Consider the following 16,562-nt stretch of genomic DNA (forward strand, 5'->3'; position numbering starts at 1 on the left):
GGAGACAGGGTAGAAGGTGTCTTGACAAGGATTCTGGTGAGAAGCTGTAATTTTCACAGTAGAACTCCAGCTCTGCCAGCTCCTTGCCCAGTTTCTGGAATCTGTCCTCAATAATCAGAACAGAACACTGATGCCGGGCTCCCAGCTAAAAAGGAGCCTCTTGCACCATTTAACAGCCAACTTCTATCAAGAACCCAGTCAGAAGAATTACATTTGGGAAACATAGTTTAAGGTATAGTCTAACCACTACAGAAGTTGTAGCACTTGAAAGCCACATTTGTCAACCACATTACAGATTTTACCTTTAATGTTATACCTCTGACTTTTACTAGGGGTCACACTTGCATTTCCTGTGAAAACACCGTGAGGACAGGGCAGTGCCCATGACAAGGCACCTTTTCCTCTCTGCAGAGTCCTGCCCACTCCCCACCCCCCAACCTCTGGCAACCACCAATCTGTTTGTGTGTGAGCTCGGTGTGTTTTTTTGTTTTGTTTTGTTTTGTTTCAATTCCACACATAAATGTGATCATGCAGTATTTGTCTTTCTCTGTCTGACTTAGTTTACCGATCTGTTGCCATTCTGTATCCTCTTTCACTTTTGCCATCCATAGACTTCCGGGTCTTTCAGCTCTCAGCTCCCCTTCCCCATACAGCACAGACTGTTGGAGAATCTCTTCCTCCTCTTCCCCACCTTCTCCATCAGCAGCGTGGAGGAGACCAGAATTCGGGGGAAGGTGCTGCCAGGAAAGAGCTGGGTAACTTTAGGTTAGTCCTGTCACTTTTCTGGGACTTGGCCTTCCCATCCGAGAAATGGAGGGTGAGTCAGGCACTCTACTGAGTCTTTAAATGGCCTCATTTAACCTTATATATCCTTCTTCCAACCCTACAAGTGTAGGTAGTTTTATTCCATTTTCAGGTTACTAGACAGGGCTCATAACTTGGCCTGGATCACGTAGCCTCAAACTCAGATGGGTGACTCTGTGGTGCCGCTTTCCATACAGACAAATCTATCCCCTCCCAGTAGGTCCGGGGTGAAGGTCTAGGAATATGTTCCTAGGAAGCTCACCTGGCAGTTGGGATAGACAGCCATGTTCATGAACCTTGGCCTTAAATGAACTGCAATTTGCCTCCCAATGGTCACTTTCATTCCATCATTACTTACCTTGGCCCAGGCCCTCACTTCCAAGCTAGGTTTACCAGATAAATGATAAGACACAAAGGCTTTCATTATCTCCTGTCCATGAGTATTTGCATTTCAACAGGAATGAACACTGGGAAGACCTGTGATGGCAGTGGGGGTGGGAGGGGAATGGAGGGCTGCTTTGGGCCCAGAGGTTCCTCCCAGCAGATAGGTAAGGCCTTCTCCACTTACGTGTGAGTGAGGAGGGCCCTGCTTGTAGTGGTGACGGATGCCATCCTCCCCGGGCAAGGAGGGCACACACAGGCTGCACACATACCATTCGGCTACTGCATACTTGGATGAGACAAATGTCCCCTTTCTCTGAGGATCAGAAAACAATTCAGTCTTTTCTGACTTAAGAATAAAAAGTTAGATTTTCTTTCCTCTGAAAAAGCAAGATGATAGTCTGGCAACAATAAACAAATATGGCCCAACTAGTGCCCATTAAAATGTCCATTACAGAAATCTACTTCCAACCTATTTTTTTAAATATATTTTTATTGATTTCAGAGAGGAAGGGAGAGGGAAAGAGAGACAGAAACATCAAAGATGAGAGGGAATCATCGATAGAGCCCACAACTCGGGTATGTGCCCCAACCAGGAATCGAACCGCAACCTCCTAGTTCATAGGTCAACGCTCAACCACTGAGCAATGTCAGCCGGGCTACTCCAAACTATTTTAAAGATATCGGGAAATTCCTTAGTTCCCTTCACAAGTGTCATGTGCATCCCTGTGCCAGTCCCAAAGGAGTTGTGCTGAGTGACCGTAAAGACTGCATGGCCCCATTCCAAAGACGAGGCCGGGATCTAGCTGAGGCAAACTCCAGTCAGGGTGCCCTGCCCTCGACACAAGCCAGCTCTAAGGGGAGCAGGAATGGGGCCTGGCCCACCAGGGAAGGTCTCCGGGGCTGCCCCAGTCCAACCTACAGCTACTGAATAAGGGTTGAAAGAGAAGGAAAGGTTCAGGATGGGTGAGACACTGCCTCTGATGCAAATGAGCTGATACAGCAGGACACACACACACACACACACACACACACACACAGGAGAGGTTAAAGAGCGGGAGCAGAGAGGGAGGGAGAAGAAAGAGGCTGGTAAGGCCTTTGTACTGGATTCCTCTCCTGCGGCCACAGCACCACATCATAAACATTTTCCTGGCTGTGCAACACCGCCTGACCCTCCCTAACAAACACGCCCCGACCAAGGGTTATATGTGAAGGTGCTCACTGCGGCATCATTTTTGTCCCCCCAAGTTTGGAAAGCTCCTAATTATCTAACAGTGTGGTTACAGAAATAATGGTTATATGCAAAATCACTTCACTTTAAACAAAACATAAGTGACAGGGGACGAATGGTTATATTACTGATTGGAAAAGGCAGAATGCAAAATTCTATAAATTCTGTGATTTATAAAAATATGGCTGATTGGAAGCACACTAAAGGGAATTCAGAAATGAAAACCACTTGTCGGAGGGGTGGAGCGGATGTGTTGCTTTGGTAACTTCCTGTGGTATGTACCAGTAAATCCAAGTCAATTCAGAAACGCAGATGTCTCTGGGAGACTGCAGGGCTCTCAGCCCTGGGTACCCAAGTTGAGAACAGCTGCATGAGGAAGTGGAGACTTGTCTGGGGACTGGAGGGAGGCAGGCCATCTGGCACTTGAGAAGCCATTGGGGGGGGATGTCTACTAAGGCAGACCTGAGTGGGGTGCCACACAGATAAGTCAGGAAGATATGAGGATATTTTGAGGCAAAGAACACCTCTGCCCACATTTCATCCTTCACTTGGTAAGCTCCTCCTCTTCCTTCAGTCCAATTCTCTTCTCATCCATCCTCTCTGGGCCCCCATCATACTCCGTGGGTATATTTATCACTGCACTTAGTAGGTTGTGTTATCATGATCTCTTCACATCTGTCTAGTACCAATGGACACTTCATCTTGGTGTCCCTGGTGCCTAGTGCCTTACTGAAACGTAAAAGATGCTAATGAGTGATTGTTGAATGAGAAATACATAGAAGAATATGTAAATTAGGAGTTCAAGAAGGACAAATTTGCTTATTAGACAAATATTTAAGAGGTGCTAGTGTTCTTAGCATTGTAGTTTGATAGCTTAGATGGGTTCAGTATTAAAATAACTTTGAATGTTATTTAGTGTTATTTTAATTTTTTTAGCCCTGGCCAGTGTCGCTAAGTGGTTAGAGCATAGGCCTGAGACCCAAAGGGTGGTGGGTTCGATTCCCAGTCAAGGGCACAAACCTGGGGGTGTGCAAAAGCCAACTAATCGATATATCTATCTCATCTCTCTCTCTTTCTCTCCCTCTCTCTCTCTCTTTCTCTCTCTCTCTCTCTCTCTCTCTCTCTCCCCTTCTCCCCCTCCCTCCCTCACTTCCATTCTCTGAAAATCAATTGGAAAAATTTCCTTGGGTGAGGATTAACAAAAACACACACATAAATAACGTTTTCAGGTTGATCCAAGACCTAGTCATCATTTGTAATATTCTTTCTGTAAGAGAAATGAAATTTATTCTGTGTTTCAAATAGCCAACTTCCAGATGAGGCTTTAGATCATGATGTATTCCTGATTTAAGGACTGCCTGTACTTTCCAAAATGCCCCATGCTGAGGCACTTCCACCAATGATTGGACTGAGTTGTCCAGGGAAAGTTCCTTTCCAAAAGTTTAGACTAGAAAAAGGGAATGCTCACACTTTACCCTTTAACAGGAAAGTTCCATGAGCTCAGTCTGGATCTCCACCATTTCAGTCCTTTACAGAAGGTAGCATTTTATTTTCTCCCCTAACAATGCCGTCAGTCGATGGGGCAGATGTGTCAGCCAATGTTTAAAACATGACTGACACTCACTGCCTGAGTGCTGCCTCGTCAGCATCCCTGTCTGCTCCCCAGGAGCCTCACAAGACCCCAGCTGACCCTGCCCTGGAGTCAGAAAAGCAAAAAAAGAGGCTGGATGGGAGGGCAAAACTACCTCATTTTATTCAAAATGGAGTTTCCTTTTCTTGGTCACCAATTAGTACATAAAATTATATAAATGAGCTAGAACTTGCTAAATTGGAAAGGCCCTAAAGAAGGAGACACACTCCAGCTTCAGGGAGAGAAGCTCTGGTGGCCACATCCCACATCAGCTGCCTGCACCAGCACCGGATTCTCAGAGAGACTTAATGGTGCAGGGAGAAGGGCCTCCTTAATGGAACCAGGAACAAACAGGACTGCTGCCATCATTTAAAAGATTTAAATAAATAGGTTGAGCAATAACTGAAAACAAAGGATCTGGCTGAAGAGATGGGGGAACAAGGGATAGAGCTTATAGAAAGGTAATAGATCATTTCATTCTTTCCCTTCGGTGCTTGTTGGTCAAGAGGAGGCATGGGGCATTTGGGGGCTGATCAAGAATGCGGTAGCTTGCCTGGCTGCTAAGTTAGCAAGCAGGGGGCCCTGCAAGTTCTGAGCTCCCCACCCTCAAAGGCCTTTAGGAGCACAAGGTGACTTGTGTTTTGAGTGTCTGCAGAAGTTAATGCCCTTCCTTGAAGTAAGAACAAGGGAATGAATAAATGAGAAGCTTCTTTGCTTTACAAACAGATAACCCCCAAGGGAGGGCCACTTTGAGAATGATTTTTCTGAGACAGCTGTGCCTCCAATGCACAGAAAATCACCCCCTCCGGTATTTGAAGAAATAATTTACTTATTCAAGGAAAGGACAGTCACGTTTTCTTGAATGCCACCATTGATTTAAGGAGGCGATATGCTTTGCACCCAATCTGAAGAACCGCCTCTGCTTGGTAAATGGAAAAGGAGTTTCTTGGGAAGTAAGGATTTTTGACCATCGTGTTTTAGACGCTTCAGATACCAGATGCTCCTGATGCGTTTCTCTTAGTCCTGCACGGAAATCTCAGAAGCCATCCTTCCCTCCGTCACAGCTTCAGTGATACAAGGAAGTAGCCGCCTGTATTTCACACCTGTTCTGAGTTACACCAGAGGTTTATAGCTTGGGGAAAATACAGTTACTTTAACACAGATGTATAGTCCACGTGGGTCGTTCGGCAGGCTCAGTGTTGACAGACTTCTTCATGCAGAAGAATGTTTTTCTTTCTTATCAGCAACATACTTACTATACTTACTACCCAATTTTTTCCAGAACAATACAGCTTATCTTACTACCGCAAAATGTACTTGGTCATTTATGAAATGAAAATATAGTTTAAAAAAGTGAAAGAAGTCAGTTGAAAAGGCCACATACTGTATGATTCCAATTATATGACATTTTGGAAAAGGCAAAACTATGGAGACGGTAAAAAGATGAGCAGTTGCCAGGGGCTCGGGGGATGGAGGGATGAATGGGGGAAGCACAGAGGATTTTTACAGCAGTGAGACTATTATTCTGTATGATGCAGTAATGGGTACATGCCATTATACATTTATCAAAGCCCATAGGATACACAACATCGAGAGTGAACTCTAATGTATGGCTCATCAGTTATAACAAGTGTACCATATTAATAGGGAAAACTGGGGTGGGGGGAAAGGGGGTGCATAGGTACTCTCTTTACTTTTCACTCAGTTTTTTATAAAACTAAAACTGCTCAAAAAAGGGTTGTTATTATTATTATTATTATTATTAATTTAGAATAGTGCCTGGCACAGCACTATTGAGTAATTTACTGAATACATACATACAATTTCCCTGATGGGAGTCAAAGGTCCCAGTTAATGGGACTAAAAAAAGTCTATTTATTTCTTAAAACTTCAGCCTCATGGCATCATCTCCCTGGACATGGAGAAGGCGGTGAGGTGAGTGATGTTATTCTACGCTGGTAGCCAACATACAGCCTCCAGCAATTTCATTTGAAAAAAAGTTATCAGTATATTGAATCTTCTTATCTTTCTGGTGGTGGTGATTACTAGTCTCTTTGTTTAAAAACAAGCCAAAAAGAAAAAGAATACCAAGTCAGCTTACCTCTTCTCAAGAAGTTCCTGTTCTCTCAATTGGAGATTCCGTTACATCCCTTCCTTACTCTACTTTCTGGTGCTGCTGCCCTAGCCTAGGTCTGCCTGTCCTAATAGCGAAGTCACTGGCCCTGCACTCACTGTGGTGTGGGAAGGGGGATGGTTGGATAACCCCAATCAATATCCACACATCGAAGAAAATATCTCGAGGAAAAGCACAAGTAGTGATGAGGACTTGTTATGACTGGCCAGAGGAAAACCCACTCTTACAAATTTACACGTCAATCAAAGAAAGCTGTGTACTAAATGCTGCATTTTGCAGCATATAAAATGCATTTCCCTCGGGTGGGGAAAAAATGTACCTAACAATTACCCTGCATTTAATGTGCCCTTAACACGTGTGTACCCAGTGACAGACACCAAGCTGAACTGGCATAAAGCCGGGGAACTTCATATTATCTCATGATGTAAGTGGTGTCGGTGCTCTCATGAACAAAATTAAGCCTCCTCCCAGAAGACTACAGTAAAACCACACTCAACACACGTAAAGAAGCACAGGTTTTCTTTTCCAAAGACAGCCTTAAGGAATGGGATGTGTCTGAGTGACATACCACCTGTGCCTCTTAAATGCCAGCAGAGTGAGCAAGATCTCCAGGCCCACCGTCTGATTCTCCTCTGTAATTCTTCTCGGGCTTGATTTCCCACCGGAAGTCGGACGAAGATTGGGAAATGTGTCACTAGCTCACGGATGGACCGCCCCCTCCGTGTTCAGCTTCCGCCGGCCACCAAAAACAGTTGGGAAGACAGCATGAGAGTCCCCCTCCAGGGTACCGGAAAGATGGGGCATGCAATCCAGTCATTCCTAGTTTTCTCTGAAAATAGGCTTCAGTTATTTAAAACCTCACACATTAATTAAGCCAGGAAAAAAAATAGGGAGAAAAAAATCTAAGAAATACACTGTCATACATTTTCATTTAAATCTGGAAGAGAGTAGAAACTTTTCTTACTCCCTGAAATTTTTTCTTCATAAATGGGAACTGTTGGGCAGAATAAGAATCAGTGGCGAGAATGTCAACAGAGGGCCGAAGGAACAGTACCAACAGCTGGGGTTCTCCATCTCCAGATGTGCTGACAAGCGTTTAGTTATTTTCTCTAATGATACCCCAAACATGGAGGTCATTAGAAAGTACCTTATGGAACCTTTGTGTCTAAAGTCGGAATCTTGGAAGTCACTTTCTCAACCTTGTCCATGTCTCCTTCCTTCGCAGGGCAACAGGCTTTGGCTTCTTGAACGCACTCTGCAAAGCTGCCGCGGTCCTTGGGAACTTAATATTCGGCTCCCTGGTCAGCATCACCAAAGCAATCCCCATCCTGCTGGCCTCCACCGTGCTCGTGTGTGGAGGACTGGTGGGGTTTCGCCTGCCCGACACACAAACCCAGGTCCTGATGTAACGGGAAACAAGCCATCTGCCCGGTGTTTCTTTCTCCTGCCCTGTGTCAACTCTCCTGACCGACTCAACACTTCATGATTTTTCAGATATAAAAGGTGGTCAGATGTCAGAACACTAACTCCTGCTGTGACTGAAACTTAGATGCATACCATCTTGCCCCTTAAATGTGATTTTGCAGAGGGTCTGGGTTAGGTTTTGTTTTCCATGCATTGTCATCTTTCCTAACTGTGATGCTACTGCCTCCCCCAAATCTAGTGGAAGCATTTTCTTAAATGTCCTGGTCAGCCGGGCCTCCCTGAGGTTCTGCTCGCTGGAGGCCTGGGAGCTAAGAAGAGGACTGCGCAGCTATAAGGCATAGATCCTGCTCCTAGTTCAATGTTCACAGGAAGTATAAGTTGGCGTATTATTGCATTTGTGCTGAGGAGAGGGATTCTTTCTCTCTCTCTCTCTTTTTTTTTTTTTCAAACAGAGTGACATTTCCTGTTTACTTAGAAAAGGACACCCAGCAATTCTAGCTATAACAGCAGAGCCTTTCAAAGAAAACCATGTGGTACCAAACAGGGCTGGGTGGAGCCCTTTCAGGAGGGACAATTAAGGTGGCTCTACTGACAAGAAAAATAAAGGCTCTGCAGTTAGCAGCAACAGTCTGAGTGAGCTGCAAAAGCAAGATTTCTGCCAGAAAGCCCAATGAATTGCTGAAAATGTGAGGAAATAGTGTCTGTGATTGTGGCATGTGGTTCAGAATGTTAGAAAATGAGGGAGAGATCTTTGGCCTCCATTCATCCCTCCTCCCCCTGCCCCAGCCCCAGATACCAGTGATCTTGCCCGAAAACAGATTCAGGAAAAGAAAGCCTCTTTCTAAAAATTGGGTCTGCCTACCTGATTCTGCCGTTCATCTAAACTGTCTCTAGTCTGGAGATTGTCAGGCATCTGCATTGTTGTAAATTTTAAATCGGGGAGACATTCACACCTAAAACCATTTGGAAATGCAAAGTAATACCTTGAGGGACAGTGGCCCCAGTGACATTGGACTTCATAGCTGGCATCCCTGAAGCAGGTCCCGTCTTCTGTCTTCCTCTGGGCTGGGGCACCCGTCAGGGTGTTCTGTGTGGGATCACAGCCTGCCATGCCCAAGGGGCCCTCTGGCAGGCACAGCAGCCTCTCCGGGTGGTGTTTGGCTGCTCATTTCATCTGTGCAATCTGCCTGGGCCTGGAAGAGAGAGGTCAGCAGGACATTCCTAGGGGCTGTCAGCTACATGACCTTCTCACCCCTCAGGCCCGCCCCTCCTCCAAGCTCATGCTTTTTGCTCATCTTTGAAATCTGAAGCTTTCTTGTAGATGTGCAGCAATGACCAGAAGCCAGGAATAAATCCCATATTAAAACAATATTCCTTTTTTTAACTCTCTCTTTCTTGTGAGAGGGGTACCTCTTACTTATTATAGGCATTTCCAGCAGGCCTCAGCCCTGGGGCCTCACTAAGGAGAGCCTTTGTTTCCGATAGTCATTACATTCAAAGCTGTCTTAACCCCAGAGGCCCCTCTGCCTCCCTCTCCCTCCCTAATGATCCTGGTAGAGCTCCAGACTGTGGAGTTCAGACTCCCTGAAAAGCTTCTTTCATTAACATAAGCCATTAATCGACTCCCCCTTGAAGTAATTCTGGTCTGGGGGGGGAGGGGGGGGGGCAGCCTGGGGTTGGGGCTGGCAGGAAGAGGGTGGTTCCCTGGGGACAGAGCTTAGGGCCAGAACATCAGGAAAACTCAAACCAAAAACTGCTAAGGTGGCAGGCAGAAGGAAAATCAATAAAGACTAGATGAGATCTATTAGGCCGATAGCAACAAAGCCGGGAAAGAAACAGGACATACCCTCCCTTCTGCCTGTTGTAATATTGCGGGAGAACAAAGACAGCAGTCACAAACCAAGAAGGGACCCTGTGTGTTATTCTTCCGTATGGACTTGTTTCTCCACCTCTCTACCCCTTGATTCCTCTTCTTAGAAAAGACATATTTGGAGACCTGAGCAGGAGTTTTGTTTTTTTAGTTGAATGTAGCCTGTGCAGTAATAACAGCAAACGTAAGATGTGTGTCTCCATTGACTCATTCAAACGAAAAGCAGAGATGTGCATGGATGTCGTACTCTTGTCTTCTGTGACCCCTAACTTTGCTTGCTGGACCGCCTTTCCTTTTAGAAAGGTCTCCCATGTCCCCTGTAGCTCTGAATGCGTAAGCCATCTCCCGAGCTGCGGAGCTCAGTTTCCAGGGAATTTTATTGGAACGCTGGGTTGGGTCAGAATAAGGTAAACCAGCAGAACCCCACCGGCCATGAGACCGGCCATCAAACATCCCCTTCCTAAGGGCCTTTCTTGGCCTTCTTGTCACCTAATCCAAGCCTCCCAGGTGGCCCAAGAGGGACCTATTCTAATCTCCTGGACAGTCAGTGGTCACAAACCTTCTTGGTCACCACCTTTTCCACCTTTTGTGCAGTTTTCTCTGCCTCCCGTTGTTCCCACCCCCTGGATTTTCTATGAGAGCTCAGGTTCTTCCCAAGGTATGCGGTGTGGCCTGTCTGGCTTGTTCTGGGGTTAGCTAGCTTAAGATGGAGCCATGTGATTGAAGAGAAACTCTCCGCTCTATCAATGTAGAGACTGCCGGCACATGGACACACACCCAGCATCTCATTTCAGCTACAATAGAAGGAAAATGAGAGTGTGTGCGAAAGCAAAGGCCCGGGAAACAGCCCCACTTGCTCCTCTTTTTCTAACTTCTTTTCTACCTAAAATTTCCTCATAGCTGTTTAGAATCAATCCAGAATGTGCCTGAATCCTATTGTTATTGCTGGGTCCTCGCAGTAGGAAAAAAAAAACCCCAGCTGCTCCAAACTGTAAATCCTGTACCATGTTACAGCCCCAGCTCCCACGCAGGCCTGTGCCTTGGAAGCCAAACCCAGCAGCCAAGGGGCTTCTCAGGCCCAGAGTGCCAGCCCTGGGAGAGAAGATAGATGGGTCCTTGCCCAAGCTCCACCACTAACCAACAGTGAGACCCAGATCTTGATGGGGAGAATGGCAGTCATCGAACAACCCTAGTCCTCAGTTTCCTTGTCTATAGAGTAAAGGATTGGGACTAGTTGGCAATTGGGACCATTTCAGGATTCTAGAGAATCTTCATGAAAAGGGGGATTACCTACCTTTCGATGCTAAACTCATCTTTATACACACCAAGTAGGTTCAGTTTTGAAACTAAAACATCGGGAAATAGGCATGTATACAAGAGCTCGAGAAGTTGTTTGGGGAGCCCCCGTGGATGGGCCAGAGAACAGAGGTCTCATGTTGTTTGTGCTTCCAGCCTCGTAGGATCTGGAGCATTATCTTGATTTAATGCTGGTGCAACACTTACCTTTGCCCAGGAAAGGACCCACCCTGTCAGGCAGATGACTCTCCAATCACACTGCTATCGCAGAGGCTGTATCCTATAGTTACCTCTTCCCACTTCTCACTTTATTCTTGAAACTTGGTCTTAAGTAGATCTAGGCCTTCAGAAACAGAGTTATTAAGTGATTTCACCTAAGCTGGCAAATGTACCTTCATTTACAGATCTCACCAAATCAGAATTCAGGTTTATGCCAAAAACTACTGCGCTGCTCTTCTGAGATAACAAGGGAGAGATGAGAAAAGAATCGTAGTGACAGAAGGGAGAGTCCAAGGTATCATAGAGAAGGTTCCAGTGAAGGATTAGGGCACCCCTGAGACTTTCTGAACCCTGGGATCCTTTCCAAAGCATCTCATGGGCATGCCTTCTGATTCGCTCAGCCAAAATCGAATATGGTAGTCTAGGTTTTTTCTATTCAATATCAAAATGGCCTTTACTTAGTTCTTCACTAAAACACCTCACCTGTTTGTGCACTAAAGGCTCTGAAAGCAGGGACGTCTGAATTTGGCCTTTACCTGATATACCGAAAGATAGCTGGTTGGTTGTTTAGGTGCTTATCGGCTATATAATTGGTTTTCTTTTAACCTCTATATCATGTTGAACTTAGTCCAGCTACCAAACCCACAGAAACCCCAGTCACGTTGCGACAGCAAAAAGCAATCTACACAATGGGACACTCTAAAATGAACTGTTTGTTTCTGCCAAGCAAAGTATGTTTTGAGTAAAGCTTCTCTCGCAATCTGTGTAATGCAGACAAAAGAAAATTGTCAGGATCTCCTAGGTATTTCGTGTGTCCCTTCACTGTGTCAGGTGTGGAATGACAGCTCTCCACGAAATGCCCTTTTGCTCTAAGTATTGACAGTGTCTCACCTTTGGTCTTTCTCAGACAATGTCTAGATGTAGCTTAGTAATCCCAGGATTTTGAGTTCACAGGTCTGCTTAGGCCCGTGTGTTAGGCTAGCAGGGCTGGGGCAGGAGGGAGGGCTGGGCAGAGCATTCGCTGGTCTCGTGTCATCTCGTGTGATTATTCGATAAATATTTATTGAGCACCTCCCCTGTGCGTGGTTGAGGCACTGTGCTTCACCTCAGGAAGCTGTTTGGGGAGCCTCATACTGACCCCACTCCATGTTGGAACCCCCTCCTATAAACACAAAGTGTTGTTTTTTTCCAAATTTAAAAGAAGTCATTGCCTACAGTGGATAGTGCAGGGGGTCCTTGGAAATTGGAAATACCTCTAAGAGGAGGAGGAAGCCCTCAATGTCTGGACTTTGTTGAAGGGACTCCTACCTAGTACTGGAAAAATGGAGCCACGCGTGTGCTGTTTCTTTAAATGTCTCGGCAGGAAACCGCCCTAAGGTAATATCCCGGGAAAGGAATCAGCAGCAAAGATAGCCCCATCTGCATAATGATGTTCATTTTTAAAGTCCCAGTGTCTTCCAGGACATTCTTTTCATGCCCTGAAACTTGAGGGGGGCGGGCAGTCTGTTCCCAGAGGGCAGTGCTGGCGTTTTCTCCCCAGCGGAGTCAGCAAAGCCCTCAGCTGCTGTGAGTCCCCTGCCCTCAGCTTCCGGATGTTTCCTTTCTGATTTTGAGGACTTGTGACTGAGTCAAGTGTCTTTGCAGATATCCTAGAGCAGCTTTTCCCCTCCACCCTCCACAGATAAGCCACCCAGAAAATAAGTTCTGACAGTCCGTGGCAGGAGATTTTCAGATTTCAGTTTCAAACCAGTGCATGGTTGTGGCAAAGGGTCTTGGAGCTGCTAAGGGCCTTTGGGGCTCTGCGGGAAGGCGGAGCAGAGAGGGAGTTGGTCATGACCCTCCCTCTCCCCCTCCCCTCTGAGAGCTCTGATTCCTTTTTAACCCACTAGCACTGCTGTCCTCTCCACCTGCCCTAGGCAGTGCATGCTCAGCTTCCTTCCTTTCCCCTCTGTTCTTCCCTCTCCTTTCCTCCTCGTGTCACTCTGACTCCGGCAGTATACAAGGCAAGGCCCAGCCTGACTGGGGCTAAAGAATGTGCTGATCGATCTGCGTGCGGTGGAGGCCAGAGAACAGAACACATGAAGGACGTGAGTGGGAGCAGGGATGTGAGCTCTAGACTCTTGGCCTTGACTCAGCTCCCTGTACTGGGCCAGATGTCCCACTGCTTCTCAGTTCCTGTGGGCGATAGATAGATGGGCACCACTGGCGTGAAACCTCAGAGAGGCCCATCCCTCGGAACTCATTGGCCTGTGGCAGGTAGACCCGCCTCTCCATGCCCACAGAGGGTGCTACTTGGTGCAGAAGGCTGGGTGCTTTTCATTCCGATGTAAATGCTGATGTCGCAGAGCTTGCCTCTTCTCTGCCTGCCCTACCACATTCATGCTCCCCTTAGACTCAAGAGGGCCCCGAACTAGAAGGAGAAGAAGGCAGCCTCAGCCCTGTGTTCAGACTGAGACAGCGTTTAACGCCAGGCAAGCGGCCCACCCTAGAAGCAGGGATGCAGGGTCCTAAGCAGCTCTCAGGTGCCAGGAGAGTGGCTGGCCAAGCCTGCTCAGACCCAGGCCACAAAGTGAGCACCGTGGGTTTGCGGATCAGCATGGCCCGTAAGGCGGAAGGAAGGAAAGGCCTAGCAAGCTCAACCTCCTGCCAGCACACACAGGGTTTCTTGCTGCATTTGTATTGACTCAGAAGAGGACTCACAGTGCAGAGAATCCACCGCTGTCTATGGGAATTGTGCCTTCAGGGAGAACACACAGAAAATTGGCTATTTTATTATGTGCAAACAAACATAAATTTGTTTGAAGTTACAGAGTATCTCCCCTCTCACACCCAAGTAGGCGTCCAAGAAGGAAACTCCGTCCTTGCCTTTGACATTCGCCAGGCCTGTCTCGATAGAACAGGACAGATTCATGGCTTGATCTCATTTCCACCACTGTTGTTATACATTCATTGAACTGCATCTATGTCCTAAATCAAGTGGAAGAAAAAAAGAAATGTTCTTTCTTGCTATGTGCGTTCACAGCATCCAAAACGCGGCCGTGTGTCCTCGCCCTGACCCAAGACAGACTGAACGGATTATGTGTCCTTCATGGATGTCTAGATCCTGTAAATAAATTCCTGGAAGAGCCTTGCCTTTCAGGTGAACCCCCATTTCCACAGGCTGAACCCACAATCCTCTCTCCTTGCACTGAGATCTTGGCAATGGTCCTGTCCTTGGTTTTGGTGTTTGGGCGTCTTGTTTTGTCTTGTCTTGTGTCTTTTCTGTTTTTACTGCTCTGTAAGACCTCCTGCTATGAATGTCCCAGTTGCCCCAATTGTACTCTCTCTATATATGTGCTGCATGTGTGAACCCCAATAAATTCTGTTTCGGGTTTCTGGAGTCTTCCTCTTAAGTGCAGCTGGTCTTGTTGTGAACTCATCGTTCTGGTATGCTCCTCTGTGTCTGGTTCCTGATTGCCAAAACGTTTGACCAAGTGTGTTTTGACGAACATCCCGAGACAGCCATGTGTATCCTTGTGAAAGGGCATGCTCTGTGGGGCTGACTCATGTACAGCATAAACCCATCCAGTGTGGAAGTGTGTATACATTTGTATGCCAGATACTTAACATTCATGTAGCAGCTGCACAGATATGTCATGTACATCCAATTAATAAAAGAGCAATTTTTTTTTTTTTGCTCCATTATATTCAAATAAAGATTGCCAAGTGACTGGCTTCCCTTCCAAGCATGAATTGACCCTTAAAAAAAAAAGTCCTTTTTTAAATGGACAGCGTGAGAACCTGTTTCCCTTGCTTTCGGCTGGCTTGAATTGCTCCTGTGGGCCGGTGTCATATTGATGTATTGTTGACTTTACAGGAACACTTTCTGATTGTTAGCCAGGACCACTGGGAAGAAAATGTTTGCGGGGGAGTTTGTGGCAAAGCAGATGCTTGTGTTCTTTAGCCCGAGAGCAGGAATAGCAAACAGATTTGTAACTGGCATGTGGTCTCCAATTGATTGGTAGTGGCTGCTTGGAACATGCGTGTGAGAAGAATGATGAGAAAAAGTGCTGTTTTGTAACATTGGCATCAGAGGCAGAAACATGGACTGTCTGCCACGGATTTGCTGAGTACTTTTGACTTCATTTCAAAGAAGACCCAGCTTCAAACCTCTTTAATAATAAAGGGAATTGTTATGCACATAACAAAGAAGATAGGACAGTTCCAAGGTTGGCTATGATGTGGCTTGGCAACATTATCTAAGACCCAGGTTCTTTCTGTCTTTTGGATCAGCCATCCCTAGCTCACTGCCTATTGTCTCCTCATGGGCTTGAGATGGTTTCAGCAATTCTAAGCATCATTTCGTCACACAAATACCTTAAGGGCCAGAAGAGGTACCATCCCCTCTTTACGACCTTTTTTAAGGTTTAAGGGAATCATTCTCAAATCCTCCAGCAGACTGCCCCTCTGTCTCCTTGGCTAGATTTGCATCATTTGCCTACTCCTAAACCAGGCACTAGCAAGGGGAATATAATTCCCACCACTGGCTTAAACTAATCAAGATTCCCCTCCCCCAAGAGAACTTGAAAGGACCTCACCCTTCCTTGAAGCACATGGCTTCTGACTACGTGAACAAAAATTGGGGTTTAGCGAGCAAGGAAGAAGGGAGGTAGCTAGTGAGTAGGCTAGCAACCATGGGCTCCAGAACTGAGCCATTTCATGCTGTGACCACATGTCGCTATTTATATTTAAACTTAAAATAACTAAAATTAAATTCAGTTCCTCGGTCACACTTAGCCACATTTCAGGTGCTCAATTACCACGAGATTTCTTTGCCATAGAACATTTTATCATCAACGAAAATTCTCCTGGAAAACTCTATCCTGGCCTGGCCAGCGTGGCTCAGTGGTTGAGCATCGACCTATGAACCCGGAGGTCACAACTCAATTCCCAATCAGGGCACATGCCCAGGTTGCAGGCTCGCTCCCCAGTGTGGGGCGTGCTGGAGGCAGCTGGTCATTGATTCTCTCTCATCATTGATGTTTCTTTCTCTCCCTCTCCCTTCCTCTCTGAAATTAAAAAAGAAAACACGACGCTGGACATTGTGCATTCACACCCCTCTGCAGGCTGTCCCTTCTGCTGGGGCTGCTCCCACTTCCTCTGGCTTCTCTCTCCCCGCCCCCCAACGCGCCCCCCCCCCCCCCCAGGCCAGAGCCCTTATTTTTGCTACAGCAGCTCTGTTTCCTGCTCTTCCTCCAGCAGAAATGCCCATCACCCACAGTCTTCCCCCTTTCCCAGGCCCCAGCCCACCAGGTCCAGGACCTATTTAGTATTCAGGAAAAGTTACCATCTGCCTCCCTTTTCTGTCTCTCCTGTTGCACGATGAGGTCTTACATGAAGGGGGAAAGAAGTCGCCACAGGCAAACACCCCCAGGAGTGTCGGGGATGGCGGCAGGCATGGAACTCAGCAGATGCTGGCTGTGCCTGGCAAGGATCCCTGGGAGGGCGGAAGGACGCATCCACAGGCCTGGCCTGGACCCGCGGCTGCAAAATCCCAAATGTGAAATTCCTAACAGTCGGTGTGTTAAAACAA

The 16,562-nt window shown here is 46.7% G+C and overlaps 1 protein-coding gene across 1 annotated transcript in view; it reads left to right on the plus strand.

Moving 5' to 3' along the window:
• SV2C (synaptic vesicle glycoprotein 2C) overlaps positions 1-9,244 on the plus strand; it is a 146,873-nt gene extending 137,629 nt beyond the window's left edge. The window contains exon 13 of the mRNA XM_036310440.1: positions 7,406-9,244. Within this exon, the coding sequence (XP_036166333.1) occupies positions 7,406-7,589 (184 nt within the window). The 3' untranslated portion in view covers positions 7,590-9,244. The remainder of the gene's footprint in view (positions 1-7,405) is intronic.
• Positions 9,245-16,562: the final 7,318 nt, after the last annotated feature.

The sequence above is a fragment of the Myotis myotis genome, unplaced genomic scaffold (assembly GCF_014108235.1).
Source record: "Myotis myotis isolate mMyoMyo1 unplaced genomic scaffold, mMyoMyo1.p scaffold_m19_p_5, whole genome shotgun sequence".
In the NCBI taxonomy this organism is placed as follows: domain Eukaryota; kingdom Metazoa; phylum Chordata; class Mammalia; order Chiroptera; family Vespertilionidae; genus Myotis; species Myotis myotis.